Source organism: Pseudonaja textilis, chromosome 1, assembly GCF_049901715.1.
Source record: "Pseudonaja textilis isolate UNSWEBS1 chromosome 1, rPseTex1.2, whole genome shotgun sequence".
In the NCBI taxonomy this organism is placed as follows: Eukaryota; Metazoa; Chordata; class Lepidosauria; order Squamata; family Elapidae; genus Pseudonaja; species Pseudonaja textilis.
The window spans coordinates 40,661,742-40,679,764 of NC_141990.1; the positions used below are offsets into that span (position 1 = coordinate 40,661,742).

The window sequence follows — 18,023 nt, forward strand, 5'->3', positions numbered from 1 at the left end:
CACAGCTAGAATTTTGGGAGCACATGCTGCCCATGCCAAACAGTACTGGCAGCTGGAAATGCAGGAAGTCTGCAAAGAAGTCACACATGGAGGAAAATGTGGAGCAATGCAGTATTAAATTTTAGGGATAATTTAATGTAAGAAAAATGAAGCATGTGCAGAAAAATCGGTGTTTGTAATTCGTTTAAATGCAAATCCTCCACATCAGCTTCCTTATGGCCCTTGTCGTCTGCAGTTATCAATGTGATGTGTAGCATAACATATCAGGAGGGCATTAGGTTAGGGAAGTATTGTGGTTATACAGTTTATCTGGAAATAATTGAACTAAAGGGCAACTGTTTCCCTTTTTCTTTGACTGATCTTTTTTCATTGAAAAGGCTATACTAATGTCTGCTGATTTTATATTTTTATTTACTTGTTAGCGTTATGTCCTCTATGAGGGTGAAGGGTGTTCTCCAAGCTTGTGGGTTGGTTTCCGGACATTTTGTTATGTCCTCTATATCCAAGGATTCAAAGGGATTTACATGGAGATACACTTTCTTGTTGCCATGAAACAGCAACTTTCAAAGTACAGGTAGTCCTTGAGTTATGATGGCATTCCTGACAGCCATTGCAACCTTAAGATGTTTGAGTTGTTAAGTGGGGTGGGTGGGTGGGAATGTGCCACGTGGTGGTCCAGGTTAGGCGTGCTGGGTAGGGGGGTGCATAACGTAGTAGAGAGGAGCTATGATGTGTGGATGCGCTATGGAGTGCAAGTTCCGTAGAATTTTGTACTCTTTAGTGGGCTCCTCAGGAGAAAAAGCAGCAGGAGTAACTTACTGAGGTGACATGCAACCTTACCTGGCAGCTTCCACATTGACTTTGCTTGTGGGAAGATGACAGGGAAGGTTGCAAATGACAATCACATGACATGGCACACTGTGACAGCTGGGCACCTGAGCATCTGGGTTGCAGTCACATGACCACAGGAATGCTGCAACAAATGGAACTTGGAGGACTGGTTATAAGCCGATTTCTTCAGCACCACTGTAACATTGAGCTGTTGCTGAATGAATAGATTTAAGTCAAGGATTACCTGTAGATTGGGCTGATCCTGCAAGTCTTTTCATGCAGAAAGATAAAATAAGGGGTAACGGAAATATAATATACATACAGTAATACCAAGAAGATTTGAACTCTTAAATCTCCAGCTTACCTCTTTTGCTAATTTAACGCCCTGCTCCATACATATTGGTTTTTCTTTCATGTCATTTAGCCTTGCTAATGTTTTAGGATCATCACGAAGATCGATCTGTTAGGAACGTTACAGAAGATATGTACACTTCCTTCTACATGTTACAAATCAAATTTTACATCACAGACTTTATCAAAAAAGGAAAATACAAGGTAGCCTGCTGATGTCTCACACAGCACCTTGGGGTTTAAATTAGGCATGATTAATATTGAACTTGGTGAGATTTAATCACACTAACTCAGGCTGATCCAATCTATAACCTTTGCTTTAACTGGAATCTCAAGCCTATTTCCGTAAGGTACATTCTGGTTCAAATGAACTGTGCAAATTAAAAGGCCCTATGACATTTCCACAGAATGCCCTCAAAAGGCATTTCCCCAAAATTTTAGCCCAGCATACAAGAAGATTAAGCACAGATTAAGTCAATAATTTGAATATGAGAGGCAGGGATTCTTTTATCTTCTTACTTATTTTCTTCTGTTTATTCTGAGACCAGAAATCAATTAAGGAAAATGTTTGGAGCAAATGTGCAGAAGAAAATTGGTAGCTGAAAGAAAGGCTAAATGTTCCCCAGCCCATTTGTAGTTGTATATTTGTTCATTGATTTATTTCACTTAGGCACCACCAACTACGGAAAACATATGTACAAATTACATTTTTAAAAACGTAAGCAATGTCAATTCCAGCCAAAGGCACAACACATATATCATGCACCTACAGCAAGTCTTCATCCATCTCAGTCAGAACCTGAGAAAACAGCCAAATTTTCAAGGTCTCCAGAACATCATCTTGAGGGAGAGCTTGGAAGTGTCTCTGCATGACTACTGGTAAACTCGTGCTTGTGAAAGTATTATTTCATACACACAAATACTCTTTGTATCTTCAGAATAAATTACGGACCTTGTGGCTTCAAGGATTCATGTGTTGAGAGCCAAGCCAATTTATTTCTGGCTCAACTGTGGCATATTCAAAGCCATAGTAAAACTTGCCCTTTAAAATTGCTGCAGTTCTATGGAGCTAGCTTGTTTCTATATTTGTGAGCTCCCTACTACTGATTCAAGCAGGTCTTTCAAGGTAAGAGTGAGCTGATGGCTTTGCAGCCAACTCATTCATAGAAATCATTTAGATCAGGGGTATCAAATTCATGTCATCACGGCAGTGTCACGTGACATGTCGGGACTCCTCCCTCCATTAAACTGGAAATGGCGTGGCCAGCGCATGATGCATCTGGCCCACAGCGGGAGTTTGACAGCCCTGATTTAGATATATTGCACAGAGAAAAATGGATAGGTGGGGATGAGGAATACAAGCAATTTTAAATTTCCTTGGTGCAGAAAAGGAATTTGGGGATTTCCAGCTTTCTAACATCAATGGCAGGGCAGTAAATACATGAAAATATTTGCTCATTGTTTTCAGTGCATGAAGTCTACCTGATTTTCAGGAATTAGGGAATAGGATTACCGATGATATGCCCACTGCATGTAGCTCTATCTTGAAATTCAGAATTAATTTTATGATTAACTTTTCAAGATGAAAAAAGATGGAAATGATAAGATACATAAGTTGCAAATAAAAAGTAGGAGAAAAAAGCAGGGTCTGAAATCATATCTGGGGGTTGATATATATCTGAAATCATATATGGGGGTTGATTGAAAAGGAGGGTGGTACATTCTTACCAACAGAGTACCCCCACATTTCTATTTGGAAAACCAATGTTGGGCACTGAGCCACAGACTGCCAGTGTCACATGGGTAAAAATGGGCGAACCAATTCTTCTCACCCAGAGGATACAGAGAGATGTGTATCTATGTATCTATCAGCAAAGGAGACTCGTTGGTGACCACAAGACTCTTCATTCCATTCAACTGCAGCATGTGATACCCATGCTTGTCTGAATCAGCTGTTTGGATCCTATAATTGCTGCTTGATTGTTTATGAGCAAACACCCTTTTGGTTCACAGGCAGAGCACATCAAAACACAGAGCTTTGCTTTCAATTTAAATGTTGAAACAAGTTTTAAAAATCCATAAAGAGGACAAAAGGGATGGAGGTATTCTCAAAGGACTTGGTTCCCTAACAAGAGCAACAAAAGCAGATTAAGATGCAGTTTTGTTTTCTCTCTTCAGTGGGAGGGTTCCATAGTTAATCTTTCAAGGTCTGTTTACAACTAATGGTGTTAATCACAGAAGGACTAGAGGGCTCCCAGTTGTCCCTTCTGGCTCTAAAATTAGATTGCTTTGGATGCATTTCTTGTAATTTTAGTTGCAAACTAGAAATGGAAGCCTACATGCTTGGAGAGTGCAAGGGGTAAGGAAACTGTTGCTTGATCTGGAAAGAGGGAGAAGCTACATTTATGTTACAAAGAGGAAATTATAGGTATTTAGACTTCTTCTGAATTGTAAGTGCCAAAGATTTCATGGGAAAGGATGGATTTGAAAAGAATGTTCAGCGGAAAAGAAAAGTGGCACTATACTGAGAAGGGCATTGTGACACAAAAAAAAAAATTAGAAAGGGCACAGCTCAGAAGAACTTAGGAATCTGTTTGAGAGCTGATAGTAGTAGAGTTAGAGAGGTAAAGATCACAGGAAGGAACATGTCAGTAATTTTTAAAGGTTCTGATAACATTTCAAAGGCAAAAATGAGCAATGCATGTACTTTTGTAAAGGAAGAAAAAAATATCTTGCTACTTTGGATGGATGGATGGACAGGCAGGCAGGCAGGCAGGCAGAGATAGAGATAGATAGATAAATAGAGAGACAGATATTTTGAGCCACATACCTGGGTTCCAACCAATAAATAAGGTACATTTGGTGCATATTCTTTAAGTTCTGGTACCCATTCCTCCTTCACATTCTGGAAAGAAGCCGGATTTACCACAGAGAAACAGATGAGGAAAACATCAGTCATGGGGTATGACAACGGTCTGAGGCGATCATAGTCTTCCTGAAGACAGACAGATATATTATTACTTTTTACTAAAATCTTGCATTTTGATCACAGTCATTTCTAATGGATACACATGCTGGTGTTTTTAAGCAATCACTATTCCTAGTATTCCATGCTAAATAAACTGAGCGTTAAAACCCTTTTCCAATATATTGCAGATTATCCTTTCCTCCTACTTTTGGCCCATTTGGATGGTAGTACTACTACAAAAATCAGTTACCTTCCCTGTTGGCTTCTACAATATATAGAATAATAGATATATTTTTAAGAATTATTTCACACATAGCAAACAATATATATATGTATATCTTATTTTTCAAGACATTATGCCAAGCTGTGAATGTTGCTTGATTTTAATATTTTTGTGGAGTGTCTAAAAGAACAACAACTACAAAAACCGTGAATTGAACTGCTTGTTTATTTGGTGAGGTCCTCACCAAAATAAATAAAGAGCATTTTTTTCTGGATCAAACCAAACGTTATCCACAATGGCCAATTAGATGCCAATAGAAAGTCCACGTACAGAGCTCAAGCACAATGGGTCCCTGACCCGATATTCTTAACAGTTGATACCCAGGACTTGCTGCCTCTGATCCTGGAAATAGCCTAAAACAGCTGTCACAACCAATAGTTGTACTTTATCTAATTCCTCTTTGAAGTAATTCACTTTAGCAGCCACAACATCTTGTGATAATTGTTTGAATTTCTGATATCATATATCTGTCATATCATATATCTATCTTGAATGTTTCATTATGCAGCTTCCTTGCAAGGGATTGGATATTCTTATTATATGGGATAAAAACTAATCCCTGTCTACTTTTTCAGCTCCATTCATAATCTTATACATTTCAATCATATGGTATCTCAAACACTGGCTTCACTTCTTTCACATGTTGCTTCTATTACTGCCTCTCTGCCGCACTAGAGAAGTAATACAAATGTTGCAAGATGTATTTCTGCTTCCTTCCATAAGGATGGAATTTCTTTTTTATACAGCAGCTGTATGTTAACCTCTCTACTGTGCTATCTGAGATGCAGACATTTCATTACCCAACTAGATAACATCATCAATGTGGTGTTACTTAGTTCGGTAATGAATGGCTTTAAGCAAACAACCAAGCTCAGAAGCAGCAAGACCACCACAGTTCAACCCTGAGCTAAATATATTCTCTTCTATTGAAACCTCTCAATCATAAACTCCAAGTTCTTTCCCTGTTCTGTCACTTGTAGTTCTTACTCTAGTAGCATATATGTGAAGTTAAGATTTTTTGTCTTAATATGTATCACTCGCTCACACTGATAGTTGACATTTAAAGCCTAATTTGCAGAGATCCTTTGAGAACTCTTCACTATCCCTTTTTTGTTAATTGCTCAAAATAATATGATGTTGTCCATTATTTGCACAGCCTAATTCTAGATTATTTTTCATTGAATCAAGACTAGTGCCCCCAAACAGATTCTTGGAGAATCTCACTGTTTACAAACCTATATTTAAGAATACCTCCATTTTTGAGTATTTCCCAAATGAAGTAGTACTATGGAATAGAAACCATACTGCCATAACTATGTATTTTAATTAGTAATTAATAAGGAAGAGAGAGGGTCTCTGCTCCCAGTCTTTGAAACATATACATCTTGAACTAAAATTGCCAATGCATCATTACTGAATCTCAATTTTGGATGTCCTAGCTTAAAAGAAATAAAAATAGAGTAATGTAAGAGTAATGAAGACCTGTAATTATATTTAGCTAGAATGGAATATGTTTTAAAGAAAAACTTTATATGTTTTTTTATATTTGTTTTTGTTTTTAAAAAAGTCACTGAAAACAAAAAGATGTAAAATATGTAGCTGATAAGAATATATTCTTCCTTTCAAAATACAGTACTTTCAAGATTATCCAATGAGACAGTTAACTAAAACAGATTTCACACAAAACAAAAATTCATACAATACAATCAACCTATAAAATTTACAGTTATTGGGTGTGCTGAAAGCACGTAGCATTTTAAACATCCATTTCATGGAGACTACTAGCCACGAACAACCAAAAAGCACAATTTTCATGTACAAAAGACAGTGAACCTCTGATCTGACAAAAAAGCCACCTGGGACATTGTAATCTTTAAGGTTTTTAAGACTAGCTTTCTGTTTTCTTGTCTCATACCCAGGAAAACATGATCTTTTCTGGATGGAAACCACAGCAAAATCTGAAAGTAACTCCATAATTGCAAATTAAATCTGTTTTCAGAAAGTACTGTCTTCAAACTGTTGTTAGATTGAAGATAAAGTCATATTTAAGGAACTGAAAGTCTTGTAAAAAGGACCTCATTTCTCAAGATACACGCTAAAGCTGCCTTCTTTCCTGTCCTGGAATTCAATTCCAATAATACACTCAAACTGTTGTTAGATTGAAGATAAAGTCATATTTAAGGAACTGAAAGTCTTGTAAAAAGGACCTCATTTCTCAAGATACACGCTACACTTGCTTTCTCTCTTGTACTAGAATTCAATTCCAATAATACACAGAGCACCATAGCTATGCTGGGATTGTTTCAACACATTTGGACAACAGAAGGTTGGGGAAGGCTGATATGTAGACTTTACAATATTTTATCACTTTATCAATTATTCAAAAATCTACTATTTACACAAGTCAAAGGGGATACCTTGATAGTAAATGTAAACATGACAAAGGCTGATACCCTTTACATATGCATTAATTATTTGAAAAATATGACTGAATAGATACTTTAAACTAAATCATAATGTGATTTAAGCTTTGCTTTGGCATGATATGTACATGGGTTTAGTAAATAAACCATTGTTTGTTTTAGGGAAGCAAGCTTCAGACTAAAGCCAGTTTGTTACTGACTTGTTAAATGCACCATAACTTTAAGTGAGGTCTGAAGAAGGATGCAGGACTTTTTTTTTTTTGTAGTTTCTCTGCTTATTTCTGGTTGGCTTTTGTTACTGACTGCACTGCAACATTTTAAACAGTATGGATTTCAATGTTAAGGGCAAGTCAGTTTGCAGCACATTCTGGAAAAACAAATTGGCATCTGTTAAAATTGCAGGTATTTCAAATAGGTATTTCCTGTGTCTCAACTCAGAAAGGACCACTCTGGGCTCCTCTTTCAGATGTTCTACGGTAGACCTGGATAGTGTGGAATGCACATATTCTCCTTCCTATCAGCTCACAATCAAAGATATGCAAGAGACAAAATTGGTATAATTACAATTATAATCAACAACTATAGCAACATAAATACCAAAACTGTAGACACATTACTGAATTCATTAAAAATAACAATTTATGGACTAAGAATCCTATTTAACAGAAAGTGTGCAGACTTAGTTGTCATCCTACGCATTTACTGCAAACAATTTATTATTGTCTAATTAAGGTTAATCCTTGTGGCCAGTACCAAAATACTTTATATAGTATTTGGACCTTAAATTGAATTGTCAAATACTCCTACAATAGAAAAGAGGATGAAAGCTATTCATCTATTGTTCAAGACATGATGTTTACTGGAACCATCTGGAGCTTAGTTCATTTTCCAGTGAAAAAAGGCAATGCCAGCAGCAGACATAACGCCAGTTGAGAATAAACTAAGCTCTCTATGTAACAGGATATGTATTGGTCCCTCTCTACTTGTACATATCATTATTTTGAAAATGGCTCCATTTGTACTAAATTGATTGCTTCAGGAAGCATGGAAGAATTGGTATACTTCTATGGAGATCGTGCAAAATCTTTATGTTGTGCAACAAATTAATATGCCAGGGAGAGAAAGTGGCTTCTTGGCTGACATGTTAATTTTCAACATGCAAAGTATTTTATTATACCTAGTCTATTCAAACAAAGCAATCTTCACCTACAGGTGAAGGATATTTCCATATTCATTTTAATTTTCTCCATTTTATAACATGCTTTGAAAAGTAGATTGAGTCAGTGTATTTTTCACTGTCTTAAAAGGTGTCATTCAGGATTCATTAAAACAATATATAATATCCAAACCTCAAAAATATTAATAAATGGGGAAAATACAGATAATATAAGGATAAACAAAGGTGTAAGACAAGGATGTCCCTTGGCTCCCCTACTTTATATATTAGCAGAAGAGACACTATTGGTACAAATCTGACAAAACCAAGAGATCAGGGGGTTAAAAGTTAAAAAAGAGGAGTACAAACTTCAAGCATTTGCTGATGATATGGCCTTTATAGTGGAAGATCCCCTGGAAACAACACCTATTTTGATGAAAGAAATAGAACAATATGGAAAGGTGACAGGGTTAAAAATTAATAAAGAAAAAACAAAAGTGATAACAAAAAACTGTACAAATGAACAAAAGGAAGAACAAAAAATTAGGGATACAGGTGGTAAATAAAGTAAAATATTTGGGGATATGGCTGACAGCTAGGTGCTCATCAATTAAAAAAGATAATTACAATAAATTAACAATCGAAATATTTAAAGACTTAGATAATTCGGCTAAACTACAAATATCTCTCTTAGACCATATTGCAATAGTAAAAATGAATGTTCTGCCAAAATTGTTGTTCCTATTTCAGACGGTGCCAATCAAGTTGGGAAAAAGCTTTTTTGAAGAACTAAATAAACATATATCCAAATTTATATGGCAAGGGAAAAAACCCAGAATAAAATATAAATTATTACAAGATGATAGAAAGAAAGGAGGCTTTGGTCTTTCAGACTTTGAAATATATTACTATGCTGTGATAGCAACTTGGCTTAAAGACTGGGTTAATTTGGTAAACAAAAGGATCTTAACACTAGAGAGTTTTGATCTCCAACTTGGATGGCACACATTTATGTGGGATGGAAAGAGTATACACCACTTTCAAAGCCATTATATAAGGAATGTGCTACTAAATATTTGGGAAAAGATAAAAAAGTACATTACTGCAAGGTCCCACTGTGGTTATCTACTATGGAGGCAGTTACACATCCAAATGCTTTAGATTTTGATAATATTGTAAGATATAAAGATTTATTACATCAAAACGGAGAGTTAAAGGCTAGGAATCAAATACAAATTCTAGGAAAAGAAATACCATGGTGGCCCTATGCGCATGTACAATCGCATTACAAAAAAGATAAAGAACAATTTGGCTTTAACATGACCTATCAAGAATTAGATAAAATTTGGCAAGGAGAGGAAAGGAAGATGATTAGTAAAATATATAAATATCTATTGATTATAAACTAAAAGAAGAAACAGTCAAAGGAGTGTATGATAATTTGGGGAAAAAATGTGGGCCACAGTATTAAATTAGACAAGTGGGAACTTATTTGGAAAACAAACTACAAATTAACCTGTCAGCCTTGTATAAAGAGAACCTCTATAAAATGGTGTACCGTTGGCATTTGCCACCAGCGAGACTGGCTAAGATGTTCCGAAACCTCTCCCTAAACTGCTGGAAGTGTAACTGCATCCAGGGAACATATTCCCATATGTGGTGGACCTGTCCATTTGCGCAAAAGTTTTGGAAAAATACCAAAAATTGGATTTTAAATATAACTAAACAAGAAGTAAAACTTGAACCCGAAACCTTCTTGCTGGGTATGATAGATTCAAAAATGGAAAAAAAAAAACCAATATTTAATTTTAGACATTATAACGGCAGCTAGAATAAGCTATGTACAAAATTGGAAATTGTCTACCATCCCTTCAGAGGAGATGGTCATCAAAAAAAATTCACGGGTGCGCAGAGATGGATAGCCTAACTAAACTACTAAAAAATAACCAAGATAGTGATTACTATAAAACATGGAATTGTTGGTGTGAATGGTTAAAGAAAAGGCAATATTTGAAAACTGGATAAGTTATAAAGTTATTGAAGACGTGCGTTTAATCATAAAGCATTTTGTGAAACTAAAACACTGAAAGAACGAAGAAGGTATTGAAACAAGGTAGATCACATCACTGTTAAAAAATGTGTAACCATTGCTCAACTTTCGCTGCAAAATGTATATATGTATATATGTATATATATCTGTTTATATGTTCGTTTGTTTTTTAAATGTTTTAAATGTATGATTGTAAAAAATAAAATAAAATAAAAAAGGTGTCATTCCAAAAGCAGATGAGAAAAAAAAAGAATTAAACCAAAAAGGTATCAAAACCAACAATCAGTTTTTGGTTGCACAGTGGAATGCTAACGGGTACGACAAGAACATCTAATCTGTTTACTCATTTGATACTCACAGGTACATGGCTCAACAGAATTTTGACTTAGCTCTCAATAGCTACTAATATATCTATTCTCCTTATATTGACCTAGCTCCTTTTTAAAAAGCAATGTTAGTCTTTCAAAATATGACAAACTATATTAGGCAATGCAGTATCTATACCCTTTTTTAAAATATGTACATACCTCTCACCAAGTAATAAATTTGTGCATTGTTTTCTATTAAGCAAAAACAATGTTGGTGCCTTATCTGAAAAATTATCTTTAGAACCAAAGAAATTATCACTGAAAAAATGCTTGGGAGTTAGGAATTTTGTACTGAACAATTAAACACAGAGCACTTCCCATGACAATGAAAAGTATATCTTTTTATGAGAGATGTAACCTATATGGCAGAACATAAGATCTGCAAACAGAAAATTTCATTTTCAGTACTCAAAATAGGTCTGGGGGCACTTCTGCAGAGCTGCAAAACTGTTATCAGTCAGTGGCTGTTTTGCAAAGAACACTATGTCAGATTCTTTTTTTTAAACCAAGGCACAATGGCCTAATTACACACAACCCATAATGGATTGCTCTGCACATGAGGTTAATCCAAGAGTTTGGGCAAAAAGCTATCATACAATCTTCTGTAAATGGACGGTCACCTCAAATCCCGTGAAATCAGAGATTCTCATAAGTCTGTGCACACTCTCCTGAGATCACAGGCAAGCTTTTTACAGTCCACAATAATACAAATTAACGATCTCTATCAAATGTACTAAAGAAAATTATATTAATCTTTCTCCTTTTGCATTATTTATTCTTTCCTGCCTTCCCTCTCTTCCTTAAACCATTTCATATCATTTATTATGACTTTATTCATGAAAGGGCAGATAATCAAATTTTTATTGAGACTACTATACGTAGAGACCTGTATACAACCCCAATTACTGTATCTCTAAAAGCATATTTCAGAACTGAAAAGGATGAAAAAGGATGGTAAAGTAATTCTGGTGATGGAGCCACTCTTCTGCAAGGAAACGGGATACCAGTAGTCCTCAACTTACAACAATTCATTTAGTGATTGTTCAAAGTTACAACAGCACTGAAAAAAGTGACATATAACCATTTTTCCATGTCTATGACCTTTTGCAGCATCCCAATGGTCACATGATCAAAATTCAGATGCTTGGCAACAGTTTCATATTTATGATGGCTACATCATCACATTTTTTGTGACCTGACAAGCAAAATCAATGGAGAAGCCAGATTCACTTTACAACTGTGTTATTAACTTAACAACTGTAAGTGATTCATTTTACAACTGTGGCAAGAAAGATAATAAAAATGTGGGCCACAGTATTAAATTAGACAAGTGGGAACTTATTTGAAAAACAAACTACAAATTAACCTGTCAGCCTTGTATAAAGAGAACCTCTATAAAATGGTGTACCGTTGGCATTTGCCACCAGCGAGACTGGCTAAGATGTTCCGAAACCTCTCCCTAAACTGCTGGAAGTGTAACTGCATCCAGGGAACATATTCCCATATGTGGTGGACCTGTCCATTTGCGCAAAAGTTTTGGAAAAATACCAAAAATTGGATTTTAAATATAACTAAACAAGAAGTAAAACTTGAACCCGAAACCTTCTTGCTGGGTATGATAGATTCAAAAATGGAAAAAAAAATACCAATATTTAATTTTAGACATTATAACGGCAGCTAGAATAAGCTATGTACAAATTTGGAAATTGTCTACCATCCCTTCAGAGGAGATGGTCATCAAAAAAAATTCATAAAATGGGGAAAACTCATTTAACAATTGTCTCACTGAGTAACAGAAATCTTGTGGCCATAAGTTGAAGACTACCTGTATTAAAATAAGAGAAAAGGAGAAAAGAAAAGGAGAATAAAAGAGCTGTGAGAGAAGTCATTCAAGCTTCTAGTTCAAGAATATACTCAAGTCTAACTGAGAAAACACGTGCCCAAAGCTCCATTTTTGCTGGCAGAGGGCTGTAAGAGGCTGTCGCGGCCAAAAAAGCCTGGTACGGCTGCATGCAGTCCTCCCAAGCTCCAATTTTGCTGGCAGAAACACCGTGGGCCAGTCCTTTGCTGTTTCCAGGGTGGTCCCGCGGGTCAAATCTAAGCATCCTGTGGGCTGGATCCGGCCTGCGGGCCTTGAGTTTGACACCCCTGTCCTAGAAAATTATCCTCAGCCAGAAACTCTACAATCAATAACTGAGAGTCAAAGAGAGCCTACAGAAAGGATGACAAACCGCTCAGTGAATTTCAATCTATGCCCCTGTTCTTTCTCAGGGAAAAAATTAAACTGGGCTCCGATATAGGGAAGTTGTTTTAAAAATCAATTCTAGAAATTAGCATGTAGTCTGATTTGTACTGAATTTTCTCAATGGCATTGGATATCTAAAAGCATAATTCTATGGAACAATTTAGTAATTCTGTGGAGGAAGTATGGAAATCCTAAACTGGCAAAGGACGCTGATAAAGCATGTGCTTTGAAGTAGAAAGTTTCATTCCAATCCACAGCATTCTTTTTTTAAATCACACAATATGAAAAAAAACCCATCATTGCTTAATTTCCTCTAGTCCAATCACTACAACCCAAGTCGAACATCACATGGCAGTACTACACTGGGCTGTTTGAAGATGAAGCATTTACATTTAATTCATCCTATATCAAACCCAAAATGATGGTGTTTCTCTGTTGGAACCTACCCTCCCATATTCCCCCATACTTTATTCATCTTTTTTTTCAAAATAAATTCATAAGAGAAAGATGATAAATTACTCAATTCCATTCTTCTAAGTAGAACAAGAAGTATTCCATAAGGAAGCAACTGTGGAATATATTACCTTCAACATCTAATCTACCTCTGTTCTTCCTTGAGGAAAATTACTAGAATATATCAGACCATCCTTAAATGGTGCAGAAGAAAGAAAAGGCTGAAGAATTGGAGAAAGGACTGAGGTGCACTGCAGGACACCCTGAAAATATGTGGGGTAGATATCTTTCACTTAATACTGTCCTGGGATAGCGAAATAAATTCCAGGTTTTTTTTTCTTATTTTGTGCAAGAAAACAAATTGTTTAGTAATACTATAAATTAAAAGCTACAAAAAGACAAGTAAAACTGCTCCATTGATGTATCATGCAATAATCTCTGTGGGCTGTCATCCGATGAAAACTGGGCTACCCTCCTCTATGTTCATCTTAGTAAACAGAAAAGAGGACTGAAGCAATTGCCCTACTTTCTTTGGATTGTACCTGTCAAGTTACATGAAAACATGTCCACAGCAAGATCCACATAGAAAGGAATAGGAAGCATAAAAAGTACTGGAGATAAAGAATTTGAACATAAAGTTTATTTCATGTTTTAATTCTTATATATCAACATTTATATATCAACATCATCATTAAATGGAAATTGGAGAAAATTTGGTAACATATAGTGCCTATAGTACCCAAATTATTTCTGAATTTTCAGACAACAGGAAATCTGAAAAACTCAGTTATGTGTCCTTCAGGCTGTATTTTTTTGGCTATTTTATGGACAGTTCTACATAATTATTTTAAAAATAATGCACAGAAGTAATTTTATATTGCTGGCCTCCAGGATGTTTATTTTTACCTATCTTTCCAGTCGGATCAACAGCTCTAGTATATTATAGTTAGAATTCTCTCATCCAAATACTCTCCTAGCCAAACCTTGCTTAGCTTCCTAGATATAGTCAGCCAGTTGTTGCCACTTGCTGAGAAGGAAGTAACAAAGAACCCAGGAAATGCTTAAGCTGGAACACCTAATTGTAGTTTAATCTATATATACTTTTGCCTTTAAGTACGTGCTTTAAAATGTTTCCTTTTAAAAGCTGGCTTGCAACTTCAAATGTTAGCTCAGACAAAAGACACACAGCATCATAGGGCTTCAAATAATCTTATAGCCACTAAATATACTACTTAAAGATTTTTTTTTAAAAAAAGATAGAATTAATTATTTTCTCTGTATATATCAGAAAAGGGCAAACATCTCATGCTGAGACTTGGAAGACAATTTGCCAGAATATCATGACAACTTGGCAATTAAAAGAGACCCTTTAACTGATAAAGGAGGATATTTGTAGCTCAGGGCTAAAATGGTACTCTGAGTTTGGTTGGTATTTTTTGAGTTTGGTTGTTTTCTTGAAGATGTTTCATATCCAAACTATTTAGTATAAGTTTGGGTAAGGAAACGTCTACAGGAAAACAACCAAGCTCAGAGAGCAGCAAGGACCCCTCAGAACTTTTACGCTCCATGCTTTAATAGTTTCATTGTAAGACTGGTTTCTGCACCTAGTTTAAAAAGTCACATTTTCAAAATGATAGCAACAAGTCAGATAGTGACCTAGGACATTTCCAAAATCTGATTAATCTGAAATTCTTCATGAATTTTATACTTCTTAAATTTTGTTTCAGGAATTGAACTGATATATGCCATAGAAATGTCCCAATGTCCTAAGTCCTCTCTCTCTCTCTCTCTCCCCCGCCATGTAGAGTCAGTTTGGTGTAATGGTTAAGGCACCAGGCCAGTTGGGTGACTTTGGGCCAGTAATTCTAGGAAGCCCTAGGAAGCCACTAGGAAGCAGGCAAACCACTTCTGAAAATCTTGCCAAGAAAACTGCAGCTACTTGTCCAAGCAATCACCATGAGTCGACACTGCTTTGAAGGCCCCCCACTCACCCCCCAAAAGCCTGTATATGTGTGTTTCCCAACAGCTTTCACTGCCTTTGTATCTCTGTCTCCATTCTCATTAGACATTTTTCAAAGGGAGACTCCCCTGTGTAACAGCTAAAGCTATTTATTCATTTGGGTCACTATAGCAATTAATTTAGCTATGCTTAGATGATTGTGTTATCACTACTACAGTGGGGGCCTTCATTCTTAATATGGAAGGATGGTCATAAAACATAGAAAAAATAATTTATTAATATTCAAATAGATAGATGCACATACATACACATCCTTTTCCTAAGGTCTTTTAAGAGTTCTTATGTATGCTAAAATGAATTATGTTGCTTAATGTGGAAAAAAGCAACTAAACTAAGAGATGTTAAAGATACCCTTCATTGTTAGGCATCAATTCTATAATTCCATTTTTTTTCTTTCTTTCTGTTCTTAGGTTTCTGCTTTTATTTTATATTACAGTATTGTAATACAATTCTTAATAATTAGGATGATTAGGAAAATGTCTGAATGATATTTCTTACTCTATTTTCCCCCAATTTTACAAATTTCAGATGCATTGGAATTATAATTTCCAGAAATTCTGCAGTATGAAATACAGTTCTATAGGTCCTAAAATATATTTCAGGACAGATAGAATATAAGGAAAAGAAAACAGAGATTATGTTAGTTTCAGGTTCAGATAGAATGGTTTGATAAAATATGTTCCATAAACCTTCTACTTGCCTACTTAGAAGAGACGACAGACAAACTCTGTAAAATGGAAGGCATATATAGCTAGGATAATCTAGGGATTGACAGTGGCTTCCCTGGAGAAGTAGGGTCTTGGCATATGTCTAATTATCCAAGACTTCCACAGCACGAAGAAGAAACAGCACAGAGAAAAACCTTTTCACTATTCCAGGTTGTAACAATCAGCTGACAGAATTATCATTCCATGAGTCATTACAGAATGGTCAGATTCTCTAAAAAGGATGGGTGGTGATAAAATTAAAAACCTGTGTAAAAGAATGAATAAATTGGTTACAATCTTGTTCCCATCCCCTTCCAATCCGTACCAAATGATAAAAATCTCTCCTTTTCCCTCCTGTTTCTTTCAATGTTCTAAATGTATTATTTTATACTATGGTAATGCCTTCAAAAAGTCAAAGTATCAACACAACGGGTTGGGCAAATGTTATCAAATATTACACAAGGCTTCACGCTCTTGAGAAACTTCTCTAGATTTTGTAACTGCTGAACTGCCAACCATCTATTGCTTAGAATTGCAGGAAGCAAAGGTTCTCAATCAAAACCATCTGTTTTTAGAAATCGAACCAAAAATAGCAATTGGTCAAAGCTAGTGAAAAAAGCCAGCCAGCCTGTGCTGAAGGGTAACCATTAGTACTGCTAAAAATGGTACAAGGAAACACTCCTCTATACTCAAGGTTGCCGGCTTAAGAGAGGTACAGTCCCAGCCCTGGATCCACATTATAATCTCTTTCCACAGCATAACTCACTAATGAGGACCTGCAAAATTCTTCAGAAGATGATTCATCCAACTCCTCTCTTTTATTCATCCAACTCCTCTCTTTTATCGTATTCTGAAGTTCAGTGCTTTAAAGTTGCTTTTTGATGGTGTTGCAGAAAAGCCAGAGCATGGCTTGCTTTATTATAAAGAGAATAAAGAGTATATAATCTTCTATAAAACACAATGAACACAAAATCTTTAAAGCTGCAACTCAAATAAAGACAAAGTTGGAGACTATGGCAAGTCTAAAAAAGAGAATGGACTGTAATAATCTCAACATACATGCTTACAAAAATAACACGCACAACACACCAACATTAAACAATTTGGGACAAAGAAAGCTCTGGCTTATGCAAGTTAACATAAGATCATTGTAATTTTTAATTATTGGGGTGATTTATTTTCCTTTTGAGAGCCATGGAGTAAGTACGGCAGAATATGAAGCCTGCATAGAGCTTGGCCAGCCTGTTGCATTCTCTAAATTCATCACTGCCAAATGTCACTATTGTCAGGAAGGAATCACTACCCAAAAAACCCACAGCTGGGCACTTCCAATGCCTCACTGACACCACTAGCTCCATCTCTGCTGCTACTCTGCTAGCCACCAAACAGTTATTTCTTTGCGAACTGCAATTATTTTTAATTTATCAATGTCCTTTTCCCGTGTGTGTGCATGCCTGCTCTCTAATCTTCTAATAAAAAAATTAATTCAGGTATCACACCAAAATCTGGTTCATACTAGTGGTATTTGGTAACTTTTGAGCCATAGTTTGGGCTTCCAAACCAACCTCCTGCATAAGTTAGTCAGCCCAAGAACACTGTGGTCATGTAAGTACTTTATTTCCTAAGCATAGGGGATTCCCTAAACTAACTTCTGTGGTCTGTGTATTGAACACATGCGCTTGAGCTGGAATCCTGTAGAAGTAGCTTACATTCAACCTCCTGTAAGTGGGTTTAGAGGCTTAATTGTGCAGCCACAGGTACTGCATCTTCACGTGCACTAAATAATTCCTGATTAATCTTTTCTAGTTTACAAAATGTCCTTCTTGATCACTTGATTTTACTGAACCCAAAATTTCCTAGAGCAGATCACACAAGTTAATATCTCATTGGCATGTTGCCGCCCCTGTGATGAAAACACACAATGCATACTCTAATCTACTAGCTGATGTATGTCTTTTAAAAATTCCACGTTTTCCACTGACTTCACGTTGACAAATCTTTTAAGTGTTTCTGACTTTATAGCTTATCAAGAAAATGCTTTTCAAATTAATAAAAACTACTTATGAAAACAATAAGACTAGCATTCGTGAGTTGACTGATTCCTGGCTCCAGGGCATTTTTAAATGGGAGTTTTCCTAACCCATAAGTACTCAATATATTTTGCACAT

The 18,023-nt window shown here is 35.9% G+C and overlaps 1 protein-coding gene across 3 annotated transcripts in view; it reads right to left on the bottom strand.

The window, feature by feature from the left end:
• The window catches only part of RHOQ (ras homolog family member Q), a 36,573-nt gene that overhangs the window by 6,260 nt on the left and 12,290 nt on the right, over nucleotides 1-18,023 (bottom strand). For 2 of the 3 annotated variants that reach the window (XM_026695862.2, XM_026695863.2), the window contains exons 3-4: nucleotides 4,013-4,177; nucleotides 1,196-1,291 (exon numbers count right to left, since the gene is read on the bottom strand). In XM_026695862.2, the coding sequence (XP_026551647.1) occupies nucleotides 1,196-1,291; nucleotides 4,013-4,177 (261 nt within the window). Of the gene's footprint in view, nucleotides 1-1,056; nucleotides 1,102-1,195; nucleotides 1,292-4,012; nucleotides 4,178-18,023 lie in introns of those variants that run through there. The other variant, XM_087932287.1, reaches the window with a different exon arrangement.